The sequence below is a fragment of the Helianthus annuus genome, chromosome 12 (assembly GCF_002127325.2).
Source record: "Helianthus annuus cultivar XRQ/B chromosome 12, HanXRQr2.0-SUNRISE, whole genome shotgun sequence".
Taxonomy (NCBI): Eukaryota; Viridiplantae; Streptophyta; class Magnoliopsida; order Asterales; family Asteraceae; genus Helianthus; species Helianthus annuus.
In genome coordinates, this window is record NC_035444.2 from 123,349,225 (window position 1) to 123,365,427 (window position 16,203).

General features: G+C 37.4%; 2 protein-coding genes and 1 long non-coding RNA gene across 6 annotated transcripts; 2 read left to right on the plus strand and 1 right to left on the minus strand.

Annotated features, from left to right (window-relative positions):
* Positions 1-1,410: 1,410 nt before the first annotated feature.
* Positions 1,411-4,235, plus strand: LOC110895875 (protein NRT1/ PTR FAMILY 8.3). Its single transcript, XM_022143253.2, has 5 exons — positions 1,411-1,589; positions 2,051-2,153; positions 2,243-2,460; positions 2,579-3,093; positions 3,178-4,235. The coding sequence occupies exons 1-5, from the start codon at positions 1,539-1,541 to the stop codon at positions 3,983-3,985; spliced, it is 1,695 nt and encodes a 564-aa protein (XP_021998945.1). The 5' UTR covers positions 1,411-1,538; the 3' UTR covers positions 3,986-4,235.
* A 3,072-nt stretch (positions 4,236-7,307) lies between these two features.
* Positions 7,308-8,194, plus strand: LOC110897101. Its single transcript, XR_002568443.1, has 2 exons — positions 7,308-7,522; positions 7,780-8,194. It is a non-coding gene; the product is annotated as an uncharacterized LOC110897101 (long non-coding RNA).
* A 551-nt stretch (positions 8,195-8,745) lies between these two features.
* LOC110895876 (sodium/hydrogen exchanger 7) lies at positions 8,746-15,331 on the minus strand. 4 transcript variants are annotated; one of them, XM_022143255.2, is made up of 22 exons: positions 14,552-15,331; positions 14,406-14,456; positions 14,223-14,314; positions 14,062-14,139; positions 13,842-13,999; positions 13,661-13,762; positions 13,479-13,596; positions 13,346-13,401; positions 13,191-13,256; positions 12,933-12,977; positions 12,815-12,870; positions 12,553-12,737; positions 12,402-12,449; positions 12,224-12,331; positions 11,249-11,441; positions 10,352-10,645; positions 10,176-10,273; positions 9,970-10,101; positions 9,688-9,906; positions 9,426-9,617; positions 9,127-9,355; positions 8,746-9,032 (listed from the first exon to the last, which is right to left on the minus strand). In XM_022143255.2, exons 1-22 carry the CDS (start codon positions 14,688-14,690, stop codon positions 8,974-8,976), a joined length of 2,718 nt encoding a protein of 905 aa, XP_021998947.1. In that variant the 5' UTR covers positions 14,691-15,331; the 3' UTR covers positions 8,746-8,973. The 4 variants fall into 4 exon arrangements, with proteins under 4 accessions (XP_021998947.1, XP_021998946.1, XP_035836865.1 ...); XM_022143254.2 differs by having other exon boundaries at positions 14,406-14,459; XM_035980972.1 differs by having other exon boundaries at positions 13,842-14,139; positions 14,406-14,459; positions 14,552-15,328.
* Between the last annotated feature and the right edge of the window lie 872 nt (positions 15,332-16,203).

The window sequence follows — 16,203 nt, forward strand, 5'->3', positions numbered from 1 at the left end:
TATAGAAAGTATGAAAACGCTGGGCGTTACACACACCACAACTGTCAATCCAAGAGGAGTTGTGGTCGGATTCCTTGAAGCCGGCGACGAGTAGGGTTTGTTTAAGGTTCGGCAAGAAAGAGTCGTTTCGACGGTCATCTACGGCGGACCCTGTCAGATCTGACAGTGGTCAAACCCCATTATTATTCATCTTTCTCTATCTTCCTGGTTGGATGGAGGCAAAAACATTCCTCTTTCTCAAAATCCCCAATTTCCAAAACCCTAACCCTAATTCCCTCACACAAATCTTACATTCCCAATCTTCATAAATCATGTTCACCTGGAACTTTGCTGAATCGACATAGGCCATCTTCTCCAATTGGTCGTTAGAAAGATTTTCAAGTTCTTATTGAAGAAAATTAGGGCAACTTTGTATTGGCGATATCAATCTTGATGTTCAATTTAGTAACGGCACAATTCAGCTATCTGATGTTGCACTCTTTGTTGATTTAATTAATCAGAAGGTCTGTTTTTTGCGTTTTTTTGTGGTGGTGTGGGGTGGTGCGGTGGTGCTGTGGAGGTGGTGCAGGGGTGGTGCGATGATGGTGGTGTTGGTGTTGGTGTGAGGGTGGAGTCTTGGCAGGTGGTGGGGGGTTCTGTCTTTTGTGTTTTTTTGTGGTGGTGTGGGGTGGTGCTGTGGAGGTGGTGCAGGGGTGGTGCGATTATGGTGGTGTTGGTGTTGGTGTGAGGGTGGAGTCTTGGCAGGTGGTGGGAGGTGGTGCTAGAGAGAGTAGAGAGAGAGAGAGTGTGTGTGTGTGTGTGTGTGTTTTAGAGAGTGTCTACATGTATAGTTCATTTTTGTTTTAGTTATTATAATATTATAATGGTTATCAAAATAAATATGTAAAAAGACTAGTTTGTTCTTCATTTAAGAGTTAAAATTAACGAAGGTAGGGTTAAAAATTAAGATTTTTAAAAATTAAGTATGAAACTTTTCAATTTTAATGAAAAAAATTTGGTTTTATACTTGCAATTCACTCCGGTTATTATTTTGTGATCTTTAGCCCTAATATACTACTACTCTTTTTGAAGCCTAAGAGCATTCACATCCTAACCATCAAATTATGTGAGGAGGGGTTTTTATATTATAAAGGGTATAAAAAGTGGTTGTGAGTAGAGGAGAGAGAAAATGTTACTGTTCATCTGTATATTTGGGGGGACACTGTTCACCTGTTATAATTTTTTAATATATTTTAAAAGTGGTTGTGAGTGAAAGTTAGAGAAAAATGTAATGATAATATTATTTAATTGAAAGGAGAGAGAAAAAGTATTTGTTTTTAGTGGAAATATATTGATATAGAAGTTGTTTTTTAGTGGAATGTATGTATAATTTGATGGATTGGATGTGAATGCTCTAAAGCAATATTTTGTTTTTTTTAAAACGGTTGATCTTATCATATCCGTTTGGTGCGAAAACCAAGGCGGGGTCTCCCATTATTTAAACCAATAGAAGAATTTGGGAAAAGGAAGAGCAGGTGATTGATTGGAGTTGTTGCTTGATGGGTCGCCATGATGAGGAAAGATTGCTTTTAGAAGGTAAACTTGTACAGGTAATATCAATTTCAATTAGGGTTTGAACGATTTAACTCAATTGGATCAGGAAAATGAATCGATTAAATGATGAATTGTTTACTCTTTCCATTTGAATGTTGCTGAATGGTTTTGTTGTTATTTCCACTGTGTTCGTGAATTGAATCAGACAGAAAGAGGCTTTTTTTTTTTAAATAAACAACAGTTTTCTTTATGATTAGTAGTAGTAGTAGGTAGGATATGGGTGGATGGATTATAACACATAAAACGTGGAGAGGAACCGTGGAAGCGTTTTAATCTTCTTCGTAGCGCGCAGGCAGGCAGGGCAGTGGTTTCATATTTACATCGATGATCCTTTTTTTTTTTTTTGGGAAAATAAATGCTTTGTGCGCCAGTTGTAGTAATTATTATCAAGTATACAAGTATGAACCCACTGATGTTTCAAGAAGTGATGAAGCAAAAACATGATTTGTGTGTGTAGACTGAGGACAGCCTGTACACCGGAGATGGTTCGGTGGATGTTAAGGGAAGGCGTGTTTTAAAAAGCAATACTGGAAACTGGAGAGCATGCCCCTTTATCCTTGGTGAGCCTATTTTTCGTTCATTAATTCATTCATTCATCATTTGATGGATGCTGCATTATTAACTTTCTTTGTTTGAGTTGAGACGACAGGGAACGAGTGTTGTGAGAGACTTGCTTATTATGGAATATCCACTAACCTTGTCAGTTACCTGACCAAAAAGTTGCATCAAGGAAACGCTACGGCTGCCAGAAATGTAACCACATGGCAGGGCACTTGCTACCTCACTCCCCTTATCGGTGCTGTTTTGGCAGATGCCTACTTTGGAAGATATTGGACCATTGCTGTCTTCTCCATTATATACTTCATTGTAACCACTTTCCTATTCCTATTCCTATTATTAATTATTAATAATTAATTAAATTAATTAATCATCATCATTCCTTTGATTTCTAACTCCTCTGCTGCTGCTGCTTGCGTTTTCAAAGGGAATGTGCACATTGACTCTATCTGCATCTCTTCCGTCTTTGAAGCCTGATGAGTCATTTTTCTTCACGGGGCTATATCTTATTGCACTTGGAACTGGGGGGATCAAACCGTGTGTTTCCTCTTTTGGGGCTGATCAATTTGATGACACGGATCCCAAGGAGAGGGTTTCAAAGGGATCCTTCTTCAATTGGTTTTATTTCTCCATCAATATCGGTGCATTGATTTCAAGCTCCTTAATAGTTTGGATTCAAGACAATAAGGGGTGGGGCCTCGGGTTTGGAATCCCTGCCTTATTCATGGGTGTCGCTATTATTAGCTTCTTTCTTGGAACTCCTCTTTATAGGTTTCAGAAACCAGGTGGGAGCCCTATTACCCGAATGTGTCAGGTTTTGGTTGCATCATTCCGTAAGTGGAATCTGCCACTTCCCATCGATGCCTCCCTTCTATACGAAACTCCTGACAAACTCTCTGCGATCAAGGGAAGCCGCAAACTCCTTCATACTGATGAACTCAAGTAATTAATTCGTTTTCCAACTTGAGCAGCAATCAGTTTATTATAAATAGAACAAAAATTAATATTGTGGATTGTGTGTTGCAGGTTCCTGGATAAGGCTGCTGTGCCCTCACCTACTGAAAACAGCAGCGGGGACCGTTGGAGGCTATGCACGGTGACACAAGTAGAAGAACTCAAGATCTTGATCCGAATGTTTCCAATCTGGGCAACAGGGATTGTTTTTTCAGCCGTTTATGCCCAAATGTCAACCATGTTTGTAGAACAAGGGATGATGATGGACACAACAATCGGGTCGTTCACCATTCCCGCTGCTTCTCTGTCATCTTTTGATGTCATCAGTGTCATCTTTTGGGTACCTGTTTATGACCGCATCCTTGTTCCCATCGCAAGAAAATTCACAAATCAAGGAAGAGGCTTCACCGAACTTCAACGAATGGGCATCGGCCTCTTTCTATCCATTCTTTGCATGTCGGCTGCAGCTTTGGTGGAAATAAAACGTCTTGATATCGCAGCATCGCTGGGTTATGATAATACCCCCGTTCCACTGAGTATCTTTTGGCAGATACCACAGTACTTTTTGCTGGGTGCTGCTGAAGTGTTTACCTTTGTTGGGCAGCTTGAATTCTTCTATGATCAGTCCCCCGATGCTATGCGTAGCTTATGTAGCGCACTTTCTTTACTAACGAATTCGTTAGGGAATTACTTGAGTTCGTTTATATTGACGGTGGTGACATCTATCACAACTAGTGGTGGGCAGCCTGGGTGGATACCTGATAACTTGAATGAGGGCCACCTCGATCGCTTTTTCTGGCTTTTGGCTGGGCTTAGTTTCTTGAATATGGTGATCTACATATTCTGTGCTAAGTTATACAAGTCAAAAGCACCTTCTTAGCTTTTATTCTTCACCCTTTTATCACAACAGTGTTGTTTCTGTATCATTACTCGTTACTTTTTTTTTTTTTTTATGGAAACAAGCTTATATCGATCTGCTGAGTTAAACAAAACACATCGTATACGATTACTTGATATAAGTTATTAGGACTGTTTTGTAATTAGGACTGTGGTAATAATTTATTGTGTATGGTGGTGTATACCATATTTGTGATGTTCCTTTAGTATATTGTGAATACATTACCGGTGGAGATTCGTCTAACTCTCTTTTATTCATTGATGAATACACAACTTATGGGTATCTATGAAGTTTTAGTGTATTCGTTGGTGAATACAGTGACACGACTCATAGGTATGTATTTATGGGTATTTGTTGATGAATATACTACTAGTGGGTATTTATCAAAGTTTAATGTACTCGAATGTAAATACACTAGTTGTGGAATAAGCACGTTATTTGTTGATTTTAAGCATACGTGTATTTTCTGATGAGTACATTGCTTGTTTATGTTGATGGTACTTTACTATTTAGTATTTACTAGCAAATTTTCATGCGCGTTGTTGCGGTGTTAAAACATAAAGTAACTCTAATTTATATAGTAACATATTATATTTGATTTAACTCGTTTTCAAACAAAATTTATGTCAAATCGAAGGTTAACTGAAAACGCACGTAAAAATAAGCACGAAAACGTATTATATTTGACCCAACTTATTTGGAAAGAAATGTTTGTCGAAACGTATACCAACTTGAATTTATACCGGCACGTATATAAAAAGTAAGCACATAAGAAAATAATGTTTTTAAGCTAAAGAATGGTACGGGGCGGGTTGTGGCGGCGTCGAAACATAAAGTAACTCAAATTTATAACGTCTAATAGAATCATATTATATTTTACCCGACTCTTTTCTAACAAAATTTATGTCAAAATGTGACCAACTTAATAAAACGTATATAGAAAATAAGCACGAAAATGTATTATATTTTACCTAATTCATTTTGAAAAAAATGCTTCGAAACGTAAAGCAACTTAAATTTATACCGACACGTACATAAAAAGTAAGCACGTAAAATTCGATTACAAAGACTTAAAAAGTTGAGGGGTTGTAAGTGGTAATGCTGAAAGTTGAGGGCTAAAGGTAAAAAAAGGCACAAAACGACAAACTTTCAGACAAAATTTATGTCAAAGACTTTATACGTAGACCAACTGAAAACGTACATATAAATAAGCATGAAAATGTAGTATATCTTACCCAACTCATTTTCCAAAAAGTACGCCGATACATAAATCAACTTAAATTTATACCGACACGTACATAAAAATAAACATGTAAACTCTATTACAGAATGTTTGAAAGGTTGAAGGGTTGTAAGTGTTAATGCTCAAACTTACGAATTAAAGGTAAAGAAAGCATAAAAAGATAAACAGACGAGTAAATTGCTATTTTAGTCCATGAGAGTTGACCAAAATTGGCACTTTAGTCCAAATAGTTTTTTTCTTGCCATTTTAGTTCAAATAGTTTTGTTTTCTGCCATTTTAGTCCCTGACTTTTGTCATTTTTTGTCATTTTCATCCAACCCACTAACTCAATTCAAAAAATTTAGTTAACTTAGGTGAATTTTGGTCGAACCACATTTTTCTTTCTTTTTTTGCAGGTGCGATGGTATGAGAATGGTGTTGTGACGGTTTACAGTGAAGATGATGGCGGTGGTTGTTGGTTTTACGATGATGGCGGCGTTGTTGGTTGATGACGTGGATGGCGGAAAAGTGGCCGGTGGTGGTGGAAATGGTGGGTGGTGATGGTGGTGGGGTGGGTGGGAGGTGACGGTACAGGCAGGTGGTGATAGGGTGGGTGGTGGTGGTTGATGAAAAAGACAAAAAATGACAAAAGTTAGGGACTAAAATGGCAGAAAACAAAATTATTTGAACTAAAATAGCCAAAAAAAAAAATGAACTAAAGTGGCAATTTAAGTCAAACCTTAAGGACTAAAATGACAATTTACTCTAAAAAGAAAAAAAGTGAGGGGGGGGGGGTTGTGGGGGGGGGGGGGGGGGAAGAGGAGGAAGCTATACAGATGTAGCTTAAGATCGTAGGTATATATAACTAGTTACATGTAGATTTTGATCCTTTAGTGGTTACTTTTTTTAATTCGCTGTTTGTTAAACTAAATGTGATCACCGGTGAATATACTTAAGTTTATTAAAGCTATCATAAACATTTAACATGGTTCCAAGAAAAATTTCAATAGAGTTGGTTACTATTTTCGTCCTTGTGGTTTGTCAAAAATTACTATTTCAGTCCATTAGTTTAAAAATTGCGATTTCAGTCCCTGTGGTCTCACTTTCGTAACCATTTCAGTCCCTGTGGTTTCACTTTCGTAACCATTTCAATCCATTATTCTGTTAAGTACAGGGATTGAAATGGTTACGAAAGTGAAACCACAGGGACTAAAATCGCAATTTTTAAACTAATGGACTAAAATAGTGATTTTTGACAAACCACGAGGACCAAAACATTAATCAACTCATTTCAATACTACAATAGTCATATAAGAGTACAATATACTACTTTTAAAATCAAAGTTGAAGGGGTATGGTCCCAAACGACACACGCTGGTATGTGCACGCATGAGTCTATACCAATAAAACGAAACTCTCAGGAGGGCCACAACCAGGTCCATTTGACCAAAATCAGGTCATGACAAGGCCTGTCACGACACTCGCCATGATAGAGGAATGGTACAAGGGGCAGATTGTACAAAAGGACACCACGTGTCACCACTCACAGATCCCCAGACGCTGCCCCACATTCTTATAAAAATGGTTAACGACAGGCCCGACCAAAAGTACAAGGAGACGCTAAGGTGGAACCAACAAGGACGTACCACATCAGAAGACTGTATCCAATCATGTTGCACGATGGACAATCGTACATGAGACAAAAGGTACACAAGGACGTGTACGTGGCACCAATCAATGTGCGCCGACCACTGCTCCATGATCTCCACTTAGCTGCTGATGATAGACCAGACAACAAAGACAATTGTCAGGACACGTGGATCCATTCAGCATGCACCATCTACCCTCTCGCCTGGAATCACTAACGGTCGTGGCAAAGGGAGCAAAATGGATATTCCTTGTTGTCGTCCTCAGGCCCACCCTCTCGCCTGGAATCACTAACGGTCGTGGCAAAGGGAGCAAAATGGATATTCCTTGTTGTCGTCCTCAGGCCCAAGGTCCATCAGCTCATCTCCTTCACAAACCACATCGGCTATAAATAGGGAACTTCACATCCAGGTTTAAGGATCGCTCTCTTGCTCTCTTACTTAATACACACACTATTATCCTCGAAACAATTACTTATTCTCACGCCAGAGGGTGGTTACAAGGAGAACTCCCCTGTTCTCCTCCTTACGGTGTGTTGATTGTTTGCAGGATCATCATCGCTGTTTAGACGAGAACGAAGGAAGATTAACCTTGTTTAGACGAGACACAAACCACAAGCTACTCACCAGATTAGTTTGGTGTTTCTTCAGGTATTTACTAGTTCATCTTTTACTAGTCTTGCGTAAACAAACCGACTGGAATGAACATTATGAGGAGCGTGAGCTATCATAGATATGCTAGTACATCTTTTACTAATTATACAAAAACAAACCGTGTGGGATGAATATTGAGTGGAATGTGAGTTCACGAACAAAAATAATCTTACAGACATATACTCCAAGTGAATAGTTTATGGCTATGGAAAAATTAATTTACTAGGAAATGCTTATCATGATATCATTGTCAGGGGGTTCGTCCGACTGTAGTTTGGGAGTTTGCTTGAGCGCAAGCAATCTTCAAGTGTGGTGATATTTGATATATTACAAATTAATATATATTTTATAAACGGTGATCCCAAGCTCAGATGTAGAAAAGAGTAGAAGTCAAGTGTAGAAGAACATACAAACCGGCATGAGGAGATACAATCCATGTTGATGACATTACAAAGTTTAGTTAATCACCACCATACCTACTAAGACACACCAATATGGCCTTGTATGTCAGAGGCGGAGATTCTAATATGAGGTTGACCACCGGTCCACCTCCTTTTAGCAAGTGAAAATGGTCATATTAGTGGACATACGGTCCGTATGTCGAGCAATGAGGAAATTGATGTGTCTGATAGCCATGTTTTTCTAATATAAAAAGACCCATGTTTAGTATTGTTTTGTATGTGAATGTGAATCTGGTTAGAATTGGTTAATGTTTGTTATTTTGTGATTTGTAGCCAAAACCCTAAAAAGAAGTGTTTTGAGAGAAATAAGAAGATAAAGTTGAAATTGGAGAAGAAAAGCAAATATCAAAAGAGTTCGACTTGTAAGCTATCTAAGGTATGGATCATATCACTAGCCCACAAGATAAAATTCAGAAACCCTAAACGCGGGTCCTATGCGTCTTAGTTATTCGTTTCTATGTTTTACAGTTCAACATTTTTACTTCTATTATTTTTTTCGTTTAATGGCCCCGTCGTGACACGTGAGTCCTATGTCAACTTAGTTCGTTTATATGTTTTACATTTCGGTCTAATTTTTCCGTGTTAACACAGCATAAGAGTACATGGTTCAACGTTTTTACGTCTAGTTTTCATTCAGGTTAAATATAGATGCGTCTTGCAAAGTGTGATCAACATCAAGAATCCGTGACTCACACTTCCAACCCCATACAATCACTAGTATAAGTTAAGGCATATTTCTTTACAAAATGGTACATTGCGTTTGAAACAATACTCATCGCCAATCTTATCTTGTTTAACAATACTCACAAGCATATCGTCAATAAAGATTTACAAAATACATATTCGTATTAAGTGGGAGTTATAAGTAGACTGAATAATAATTATAAAAATACAACACAACCTGCATATCTACAATGACATATTGTGATACGAGAGGCGGAACATAATATGAAGATGTAAGGGTAGACCAATGACCATGCCCTCCCATCAACTATTGAACAGCATCACCCTTGCCCTTGTCTCAACCAAATAGGACAACTGCTTACCTAATAAAAAACAAGAAACAGAAGCTAAGAAATATATGATGAGTTTCAAAGGTAAAATGCAAGGGATAATGGATTTTTGGGATTTTGCTGTCACCATTTGAAGGTAATAATGCAGCCGGTGCGGTAATAGGTTCTAACGAGCCCAGGGTTTTGAGGAACCCGTCTAATAATAAACCAATTGAATTGTCAGTTAGTTGAAAAGCTTCTCCTGCTATATATGTGCTCATAGTTGAACTCTCTGCCACAAAAGTCCTTGCTTCTTGCATGCTCATTTTCTCAAACATTTGAGGAATCAAAAGTTTTGAGAGTATGATTGAGCTTTCCTGTGATGAAAACATTCTTTCAACACCGACCCGAACAAAACATACACTCAAATTCTCATTTTGAACTTACCTGCCACAAAACTGCATGATCGGTTCCAAGCGCCGACAGCATCTTTTCAGCTTCAATGAAGAAACAATGTACAACAGAATCAGTAATAATGTCACATATGTAAGGCTTTCCAATCAGCACCTCATACAAGCCCAAAGTACTTCCATTTGCAAATGTTGGATTGAAAGAGAGCTTCCTCTTGCTATTCCTCCACTGTTGAAAGAATAAATATTTTGTTGAAACTGCTTCTTCACAAAACCTTAATATATAGAGCAAATCTTACCTTGACCACACCTTTAGAAATCAGCCAAATGCCATTTGGTTTCGATCCCTCCAAATAAAGTGGCACGCCATGTAGTTTCATCGCCTCCTTGGTATGGCCCACAATTTGTTTGCGCACAGCTGAGGGAAGAGATCCCAACAAAGGATTGGAACTAATCAAATCATGTGCTCTTGGGATTTTAACCAAAGGAAGATTTCGCAAAAGATTCTTCAAGTCATTCTGCGTCGAAGAACCGTATATTCAGATTATTAAAACATACGGATAGTAAACTGTCGGTAATACCTGGACAGCATCGTTAAGATGAACGAGTTCCGTCTTCCCCAATAATCCAACCGTCTCGAGTTCTTGAACGTATTCAAACAGACGATGAAGCACCGAACACCCCACTTGCCTTGTTTTCACAACATGCAAAACCTAAAAGACCATCTCGTTACTTTTTCTAATAATACAGGTTCTTCACAACAACTAGCAAATGAATATTCTGTAACCTCTGGAAACGTAAGACGCGCATCTTCCAGGAATTTTTCGGCATCTTCTTCTTCTTTCACGCTCTCATTAATGATTGCCAAAGCAATTTCATTGTCACCTAAGATGAGAGTTGCAGGTATAATTATGATACAATAAAAGATATTTATTAACACTCAACCTCCAAGACGACTGTTACCCATGAATGAATGCAGTTGCTGACGTGCAATCCTATGGGCACGGAGAAAGGCAGCAGATATGTTGCATGCAAATTCCAACCTTTTAACTGTAAAGTAGGTGACAAGTTTCTGGGGAAACCAGCTTGTTTGCAGAAACTTATAATAATTAGGGAAATGAAGATTTGCTTTCAACCCATTCCAATCACTCAGTGGTCCAAAGTCAAGTGCTCCATCCACAGATTGCATTAAAATGTTCGCTGCAGATTCGTTAATCCTTCCGTCAACAAGCATTCCCCGATAAGCAGCTTGCACACCTAACACATGAAACACATAAATTCATTGACTTTCTAGAGGAAAATCCGCTCTAACGGTTTACTTTCATTAGGTAAAATACCAATAATATAAGACTCATCAAATTCTATAAATATAAAATACTAAGACTAATAATAGTGAAGTTCCAGTAACTATATTGCAATATTGTATTTTAATATGACAATTACAAAAGGAAAAAAAAAAAAAAACTATCCTATAATGGTACGAAGCCACGCAAAGGATGGATGCAGATTGGATCATGAACCAATCCATTATGATCCGATCACTTGGCGACCCGATCCAGTAAGGATCTACATTAATCTATTTATTTTAATTTTTGTTTCTCAAAATTAAAAAAAAAAAATTAACACTCAAAGCAGCCCATCAAGCCTATATTAGAAAGAACTAATCATTTCATGAAGCTTGATACAAGCAGTCTTATATGAGTTATGATATACAACCACAACAGATTACCTAAAAGTCTAAACTTAAAGTAAGCTTGGATAAATCTATTCCGTAGACTTGAGTCTACATCTATGAAAAGAAGCATCGGAAGATAACAAATAGGCAGAAAATATATTTTCAAGTTAAAAAAAGTTACTTGCCGTTTAAAAGCAGAATACGCATATCAGACAAATGTATCTGCTCCACAATATGTTCTTCATCTGTGTTATTCAAGCATGTAAAGTATTTGTTGATAGTCGGCCAATCAGCAGCAGCTCCCAATTCCTCATCATCACCAAATACCTCTTGTGCTTTTGTCATCATTTGACGCTTGGTGTAATGTAGTATGCGCCTCTACAAAAACGATAAAAGCAGCTTGCATCAAGAAAACAAATTTATGTATCAGTGGCTGACACATATAATTACAAGTAGAGTTAAGTTCTTGTGAAAATAAAATTATCGTACAAAACGTACGAAGTGAAAGAAAGTCAAAAAAGTGGCGGTGGCATTTTGGTAATTATCAGCAACTTCAAAATTACTCTAGTAGAGTAATTTTGAACTTCTGTAGGGTAATTTTGTAAAAGCTCAAGTAGAGTAATTTTGGTCGTGTAGGGTAATTATCAAAATTTGTAGGGTAATTATCAAAATTACACTAACCCCCCACCCCCCAAAAACCTAAAAAACCTAACCCCCCCCCCCCACCCCCAAAAACCTAAAAAAACCTAACCCCCCCCCCACCCCCAAAAACCTAAAAAAACCTAACCCCCCCCCCCCCCCCCCCCCAACCCAAACTAAAAGCTAAAAACTAAACCATAAAGCTAAACCCCATAACTAAATGCTAACAAAATTACTCTACAAGACATTTCCCAAAATTACCCTACAGAAGTCAAAATTACTCTACTAGAGTAATTTGATAATTACCCTACATTTCTCAAAATTACTCTACAGATGCTCAAAATTACCCTATTGATGCTCAAAATTACCCTACAGATGCTTTTTGCTTTTCCCCAGTACAGTACTATTGAAATTGCTGATAATTACCATATTGCCACCGCCACTTTTTGACTTTTCTTTCAATTCGTACAGTTCGTACGTTTATTTTATTTTTATTTGATCTTTTACCATTACAAGTATACCTTAGCTATTGACAACTTATCCATTTCTAGCATCTGCAAAACAAACTGAGTAGTTGATCCATTTACAATAAGCGTTAAAAACACGATCCCGCCTGTGAAGAACACAAACTGCAGGAATGGAGGGACAATTAGAAAACCACAAGAACTTAAATCATTCATGGAATGTAGAAAAGATTACCAAAATTCCTGTTTCATGATTGATGTATGCTGAGGTGTCACTCGATTGCTAAAAAGAAGATACAAGGCATTCACAAGTAGCCATTAGGAATGAGAAAAACATACTAGAAAACATTAATAAAAAAAACTTGTAATCATCTAGGATAACATGCCTTAACTGAGAGAGAAAGAGATAATGCAACAGCACCTCGTAAACCAGACCATACAAGAACAATAGCTTCTTTCCAATCTAATCCATAACCAAAATAACACAGAAATGGATACAAGGATCCAACCACTACAACCCGTGACAACTGTACCAAAAAGTAGAGGAGGATGAGGTACCCCCAAGCATTTTCTGTGACAGATAATTGAACACATCGTCATGTCAATGGAGAACATAACTAAATGCAAATATAAGCTAAGAGAACAAACCTTGGTGTGTAAGGATGTTGTCACTCCTAAGGACACCTTCAGCTATAACTACTCCGCTACAAAGAAAAAATGTTAAAGAGATTCCTCATGCAAGTAGATTAAAATATTACAGGCACACCTCAAGATGAAGATAAGTGTATTAGCAATATACGCCACCATTTCCCTGCATGAGGAAGACCCAATTAAATTAAAACATAAAGCATGCTACCACCCCTACTATTAGTAAAGTAGAAAAAATGATTATTTTACACCATCAATATGTAAGATTTTGGAATTCTTTCCTATGGCAAACTCGTTAAGAGTTTCAAATATACATAAGAGAACCTATATCATATGTAGCAGTATCGTAAAAAAACAAAAAAAGGTACGAAAATACCAGAAATGATGCAAGTTCTGTTGCCTTTCACCTTTGAAAGCAGTTCTAGCAACTGAAGCATAAAACCTGTTGAAACATAGTTCCTATTCTGTTAAATAAAGTTCAAATTCCATTTTGAAAAAGCAGCTTCCAAATGTTAAAACAGTTCAACTTACATTCCCAACGTCATTACTGTTAAGACTCCTGAAACATCTGCTGCACCTTCTTGAGCCTATCACATGGGCAATACCATATAGCTCGGTAACATTATGCAGTGTATGAATAGCCAGCCTATGTGTGTTTACATACCATAAAGTAGGCAAGGTAGCTCACAGCAAGAGTTAATGTAATTTGTATAACTGTATCATCCAAAATAAATCCAAGCCACATGTAAGACCCCAGACCAAATGCCATTCCCAATGCTACACTGGACCAAGAAACAAGTTAATCAAAGTTTTAAGCAATCTCCATATTGAAGGTAAAACACTTACGCTCCAAGAGACGTAGTAGCTAAGAACTTGAATACTGTCCCCCAGCTGAAGCTTGAACCGGTTACCATCCGGAAGAAAAGCATATAGATGACAATTGACACCCTGAATGTGCACAATGCGGCTTTAATGACGAAGAACATACATGTAATGGATATGATTAAGAGCAGTAAAAACTTGATACCCGTCATTCATTAATGATTCTCCTTCAATAAGAGTAGTTAGTTTTTTGCTTGCACCAAGCTCTTTTAGAAAAGCAATTACTGCAACAGGATCAGTAGCGCCTAGAAGTCCTCCAAGAAGCAATGAGGTCTTCCAGCTCCAGTTATACGGAAAAAAAAGCTGCGTTTTTTTGGGATGCAATTAAATAACGGGAAATGATATCCTAAGGAAGAAAAGCAAACCTTCAAAGCTGAGCCAAGAAAGAAAGTGGAAATTAGAACGCCGGGCCCAGCAAGAAGAACCATTTGTGCCATGCATTTCTGCAAAGAGATATAGTTAGTCTATATCAAGTCAAAATTCTTACATTAGGCAGAGACAGAGAGAGAGAGAGAGAGGGATGAACCTTGATGTGATGCACATCCATTGAAAAAGAACTTTCAAAAAGAAGAGGAGGAAGAAAAACAGCTAATAGAAGATCAGGATCAATATTTGCCCCTGCATCATCACATCAGCCAGCCAGCCAGCCAGAATTATTATTATTATTATTATTATTACTAACAAAATTTAATTAATTAAATTAGCTTACAGATCCGAATTCCATCACCAACTTTTCCTAACCGGTGGCCAGTTCCGTATTCTGCTGCAGGTGTGATTGTTTAACTGACATTAGGTGTTGTTTTTGTTTCCATATTGAATTGAATGAATAATAAAGAAAGAAAGAAGTGAGTAAACCTAATGAGCCCATGGCGATGCCAATAACGAGGAGAGCGGCGGTGTAAGGGACCCTGGTTCCTCTAAGTAAATGCCTGGAAGCCACTCCCAACACCAGTGACATCCCCATGAACAACACTGCGTTTACTGGATCATCCATCGGACCACCAAAACAAACACCACTTGACTTGATGATACAATACAATCCACTAATTTTGTGGTACACCCTGCCTGCCTGAACCAAAATACCTTCTTCAGCAGTTTACGTCCTTGCGGTTTACATCAACTGATACTTTGCAACCTTAAGTTATGCGTCAATTTAACACCCCACCCCTGCTCACTAACACGTCTCTTTCTACCGTTAATGGTAGAAGGGCATGAGGGTTATTTCACCTTCCCTTTCTTAACCCCATCATTTCCACACCCTCCCCTTACACACGAATCAACAGATGAATTGGTGGTCTTTCTTGCCCAAACAAAAACCCCCTTGTGGAGTCGAAAATAACCAATTTCCGTCTTGTGAGCTCACTTATGCCCAAACAATTGTGAAATCCCCATTTGCAGAAACCCAATGATTCTTAGCCTCCACTGATAACCTTGAACCCAACGGAATATGTGCGAAAACAAACAACCGACAAGAGAGTGAGAATACCTCCTGAGGTATTCTTAGATTTCAACCATTATTCAATGTGGGAAGATTAACCATGATCCTGAAGTCAAAACAGAAACACTATCAGCCTTCATTTCACAATCGAATGCAGTGGTGGACCCAGAATTTTTTTTCATGGGGTGCGGAAATTTTTTAGGGCTATTTATCTATCGCTATGTAGTTAGTTTTCTCGATCGGAATTGAGTCATAATGTAATTTTATTTTAAATAACATCCATGGTTCTACCTTAATATTCAAATATTAAGACCCCAACCAAAATACATTGCATAATTGTTAATACTTTTTTAGAAATATCAAAACCAATATAATAACTTAAGAAAATAAATCTCTAATCAGCAATACATAATACAACATACCGTAACAAAATAAAATTAAAAAAAAAGTTAGATATTTTTTAACTGGTATAAGCAACTAAATCTCAAATTTTTAAACCAAAGTTATAATTTAACTATTTATGATCTGAATAATCTATTAGATAGTCAAATAAGTAAGCTGCAGTTATTTTTTTAGAATAGACATTATTCGTAAGTGCTTTCTATCATGTCCTTATTTCCTAATAGCAAAATCTGAAACTCTATTTATATAGTATATAATAGTTTTTACTCATAAACAGAAAAAAAAGTAATACTGAAAACAATAAACAAAATTGACATGTAGTTATTTTCTAAATTAATTAAAGGAAATAAACTAATAAGAATACATAAAAGTATAAAGTTACAAGACAAGTCTAAAACCTTTATGTCAGATTGACTTTTAGTTTACACATTTATTATGTAAGCAAAATTACTAATATACCCATAACCTTTTAGTGATTACCTATAATACCCTCATCTTCCTTACATAACCCTCTATTCTACTCCTGCAACTCTCCCCATAGACCCATAAAATTTCTATGAATACTTTTTCAGTCTTCTTCCTCCGTGGTTTGCCGGATTTATGGGGTGCGACAACAAAATTTCATGGGGGGCGATCTGGATTTTAACGGGTATAATACACTAATTAT

Excerpts from the sequence above, each read along its gene's own strand:
- LOC110895876 (XM_022143254.2), bottom strand. The coding sequence starts at position 14,690 with ATGGATGATCCAGTAAACGCAGTGTTGTTCATGGGGATGTCACTGGTG. Across the intron at positions 12,738-12,814 it reads CAACATCCTTACACACCAAG|AAAATGCTTGGGGGTACCTC; the intron begins GTTTGTTCTCTT and ends TATCTGTCACAG. Across the intron at positions 9,618-9,687 it reads TTTCTAAAGGTGTGGTCAAG|TGGAGGAATAGCAAGAGGAA; the intron begins GTAAGATTTGCT and ends TTCTTTCAACAG.
- LOC110895875 (XM_022143253.2), top strand. The coding sequence starts at position 1,539 with ATGGGTCGCCATGATGAGGAAAGATTGCTTTTAGAAGGTAAACTTGTA. Across the intron at positions 1,590-2,050 it reads TAGAAGGTAAACTTGTACAG|ACTGAGGACAGCCTGTACAC; the intron begins GTAATATCAATT and ends TTGTGTGTGTAG. Across the intron at positions 3,094-3,177 it reads CTTCATACTGATGAACTCAA|GTTCCTGGATAAGGCTGCTG; the intron begins GTAATTAATTCG and ends TGTGTGTTGCAG.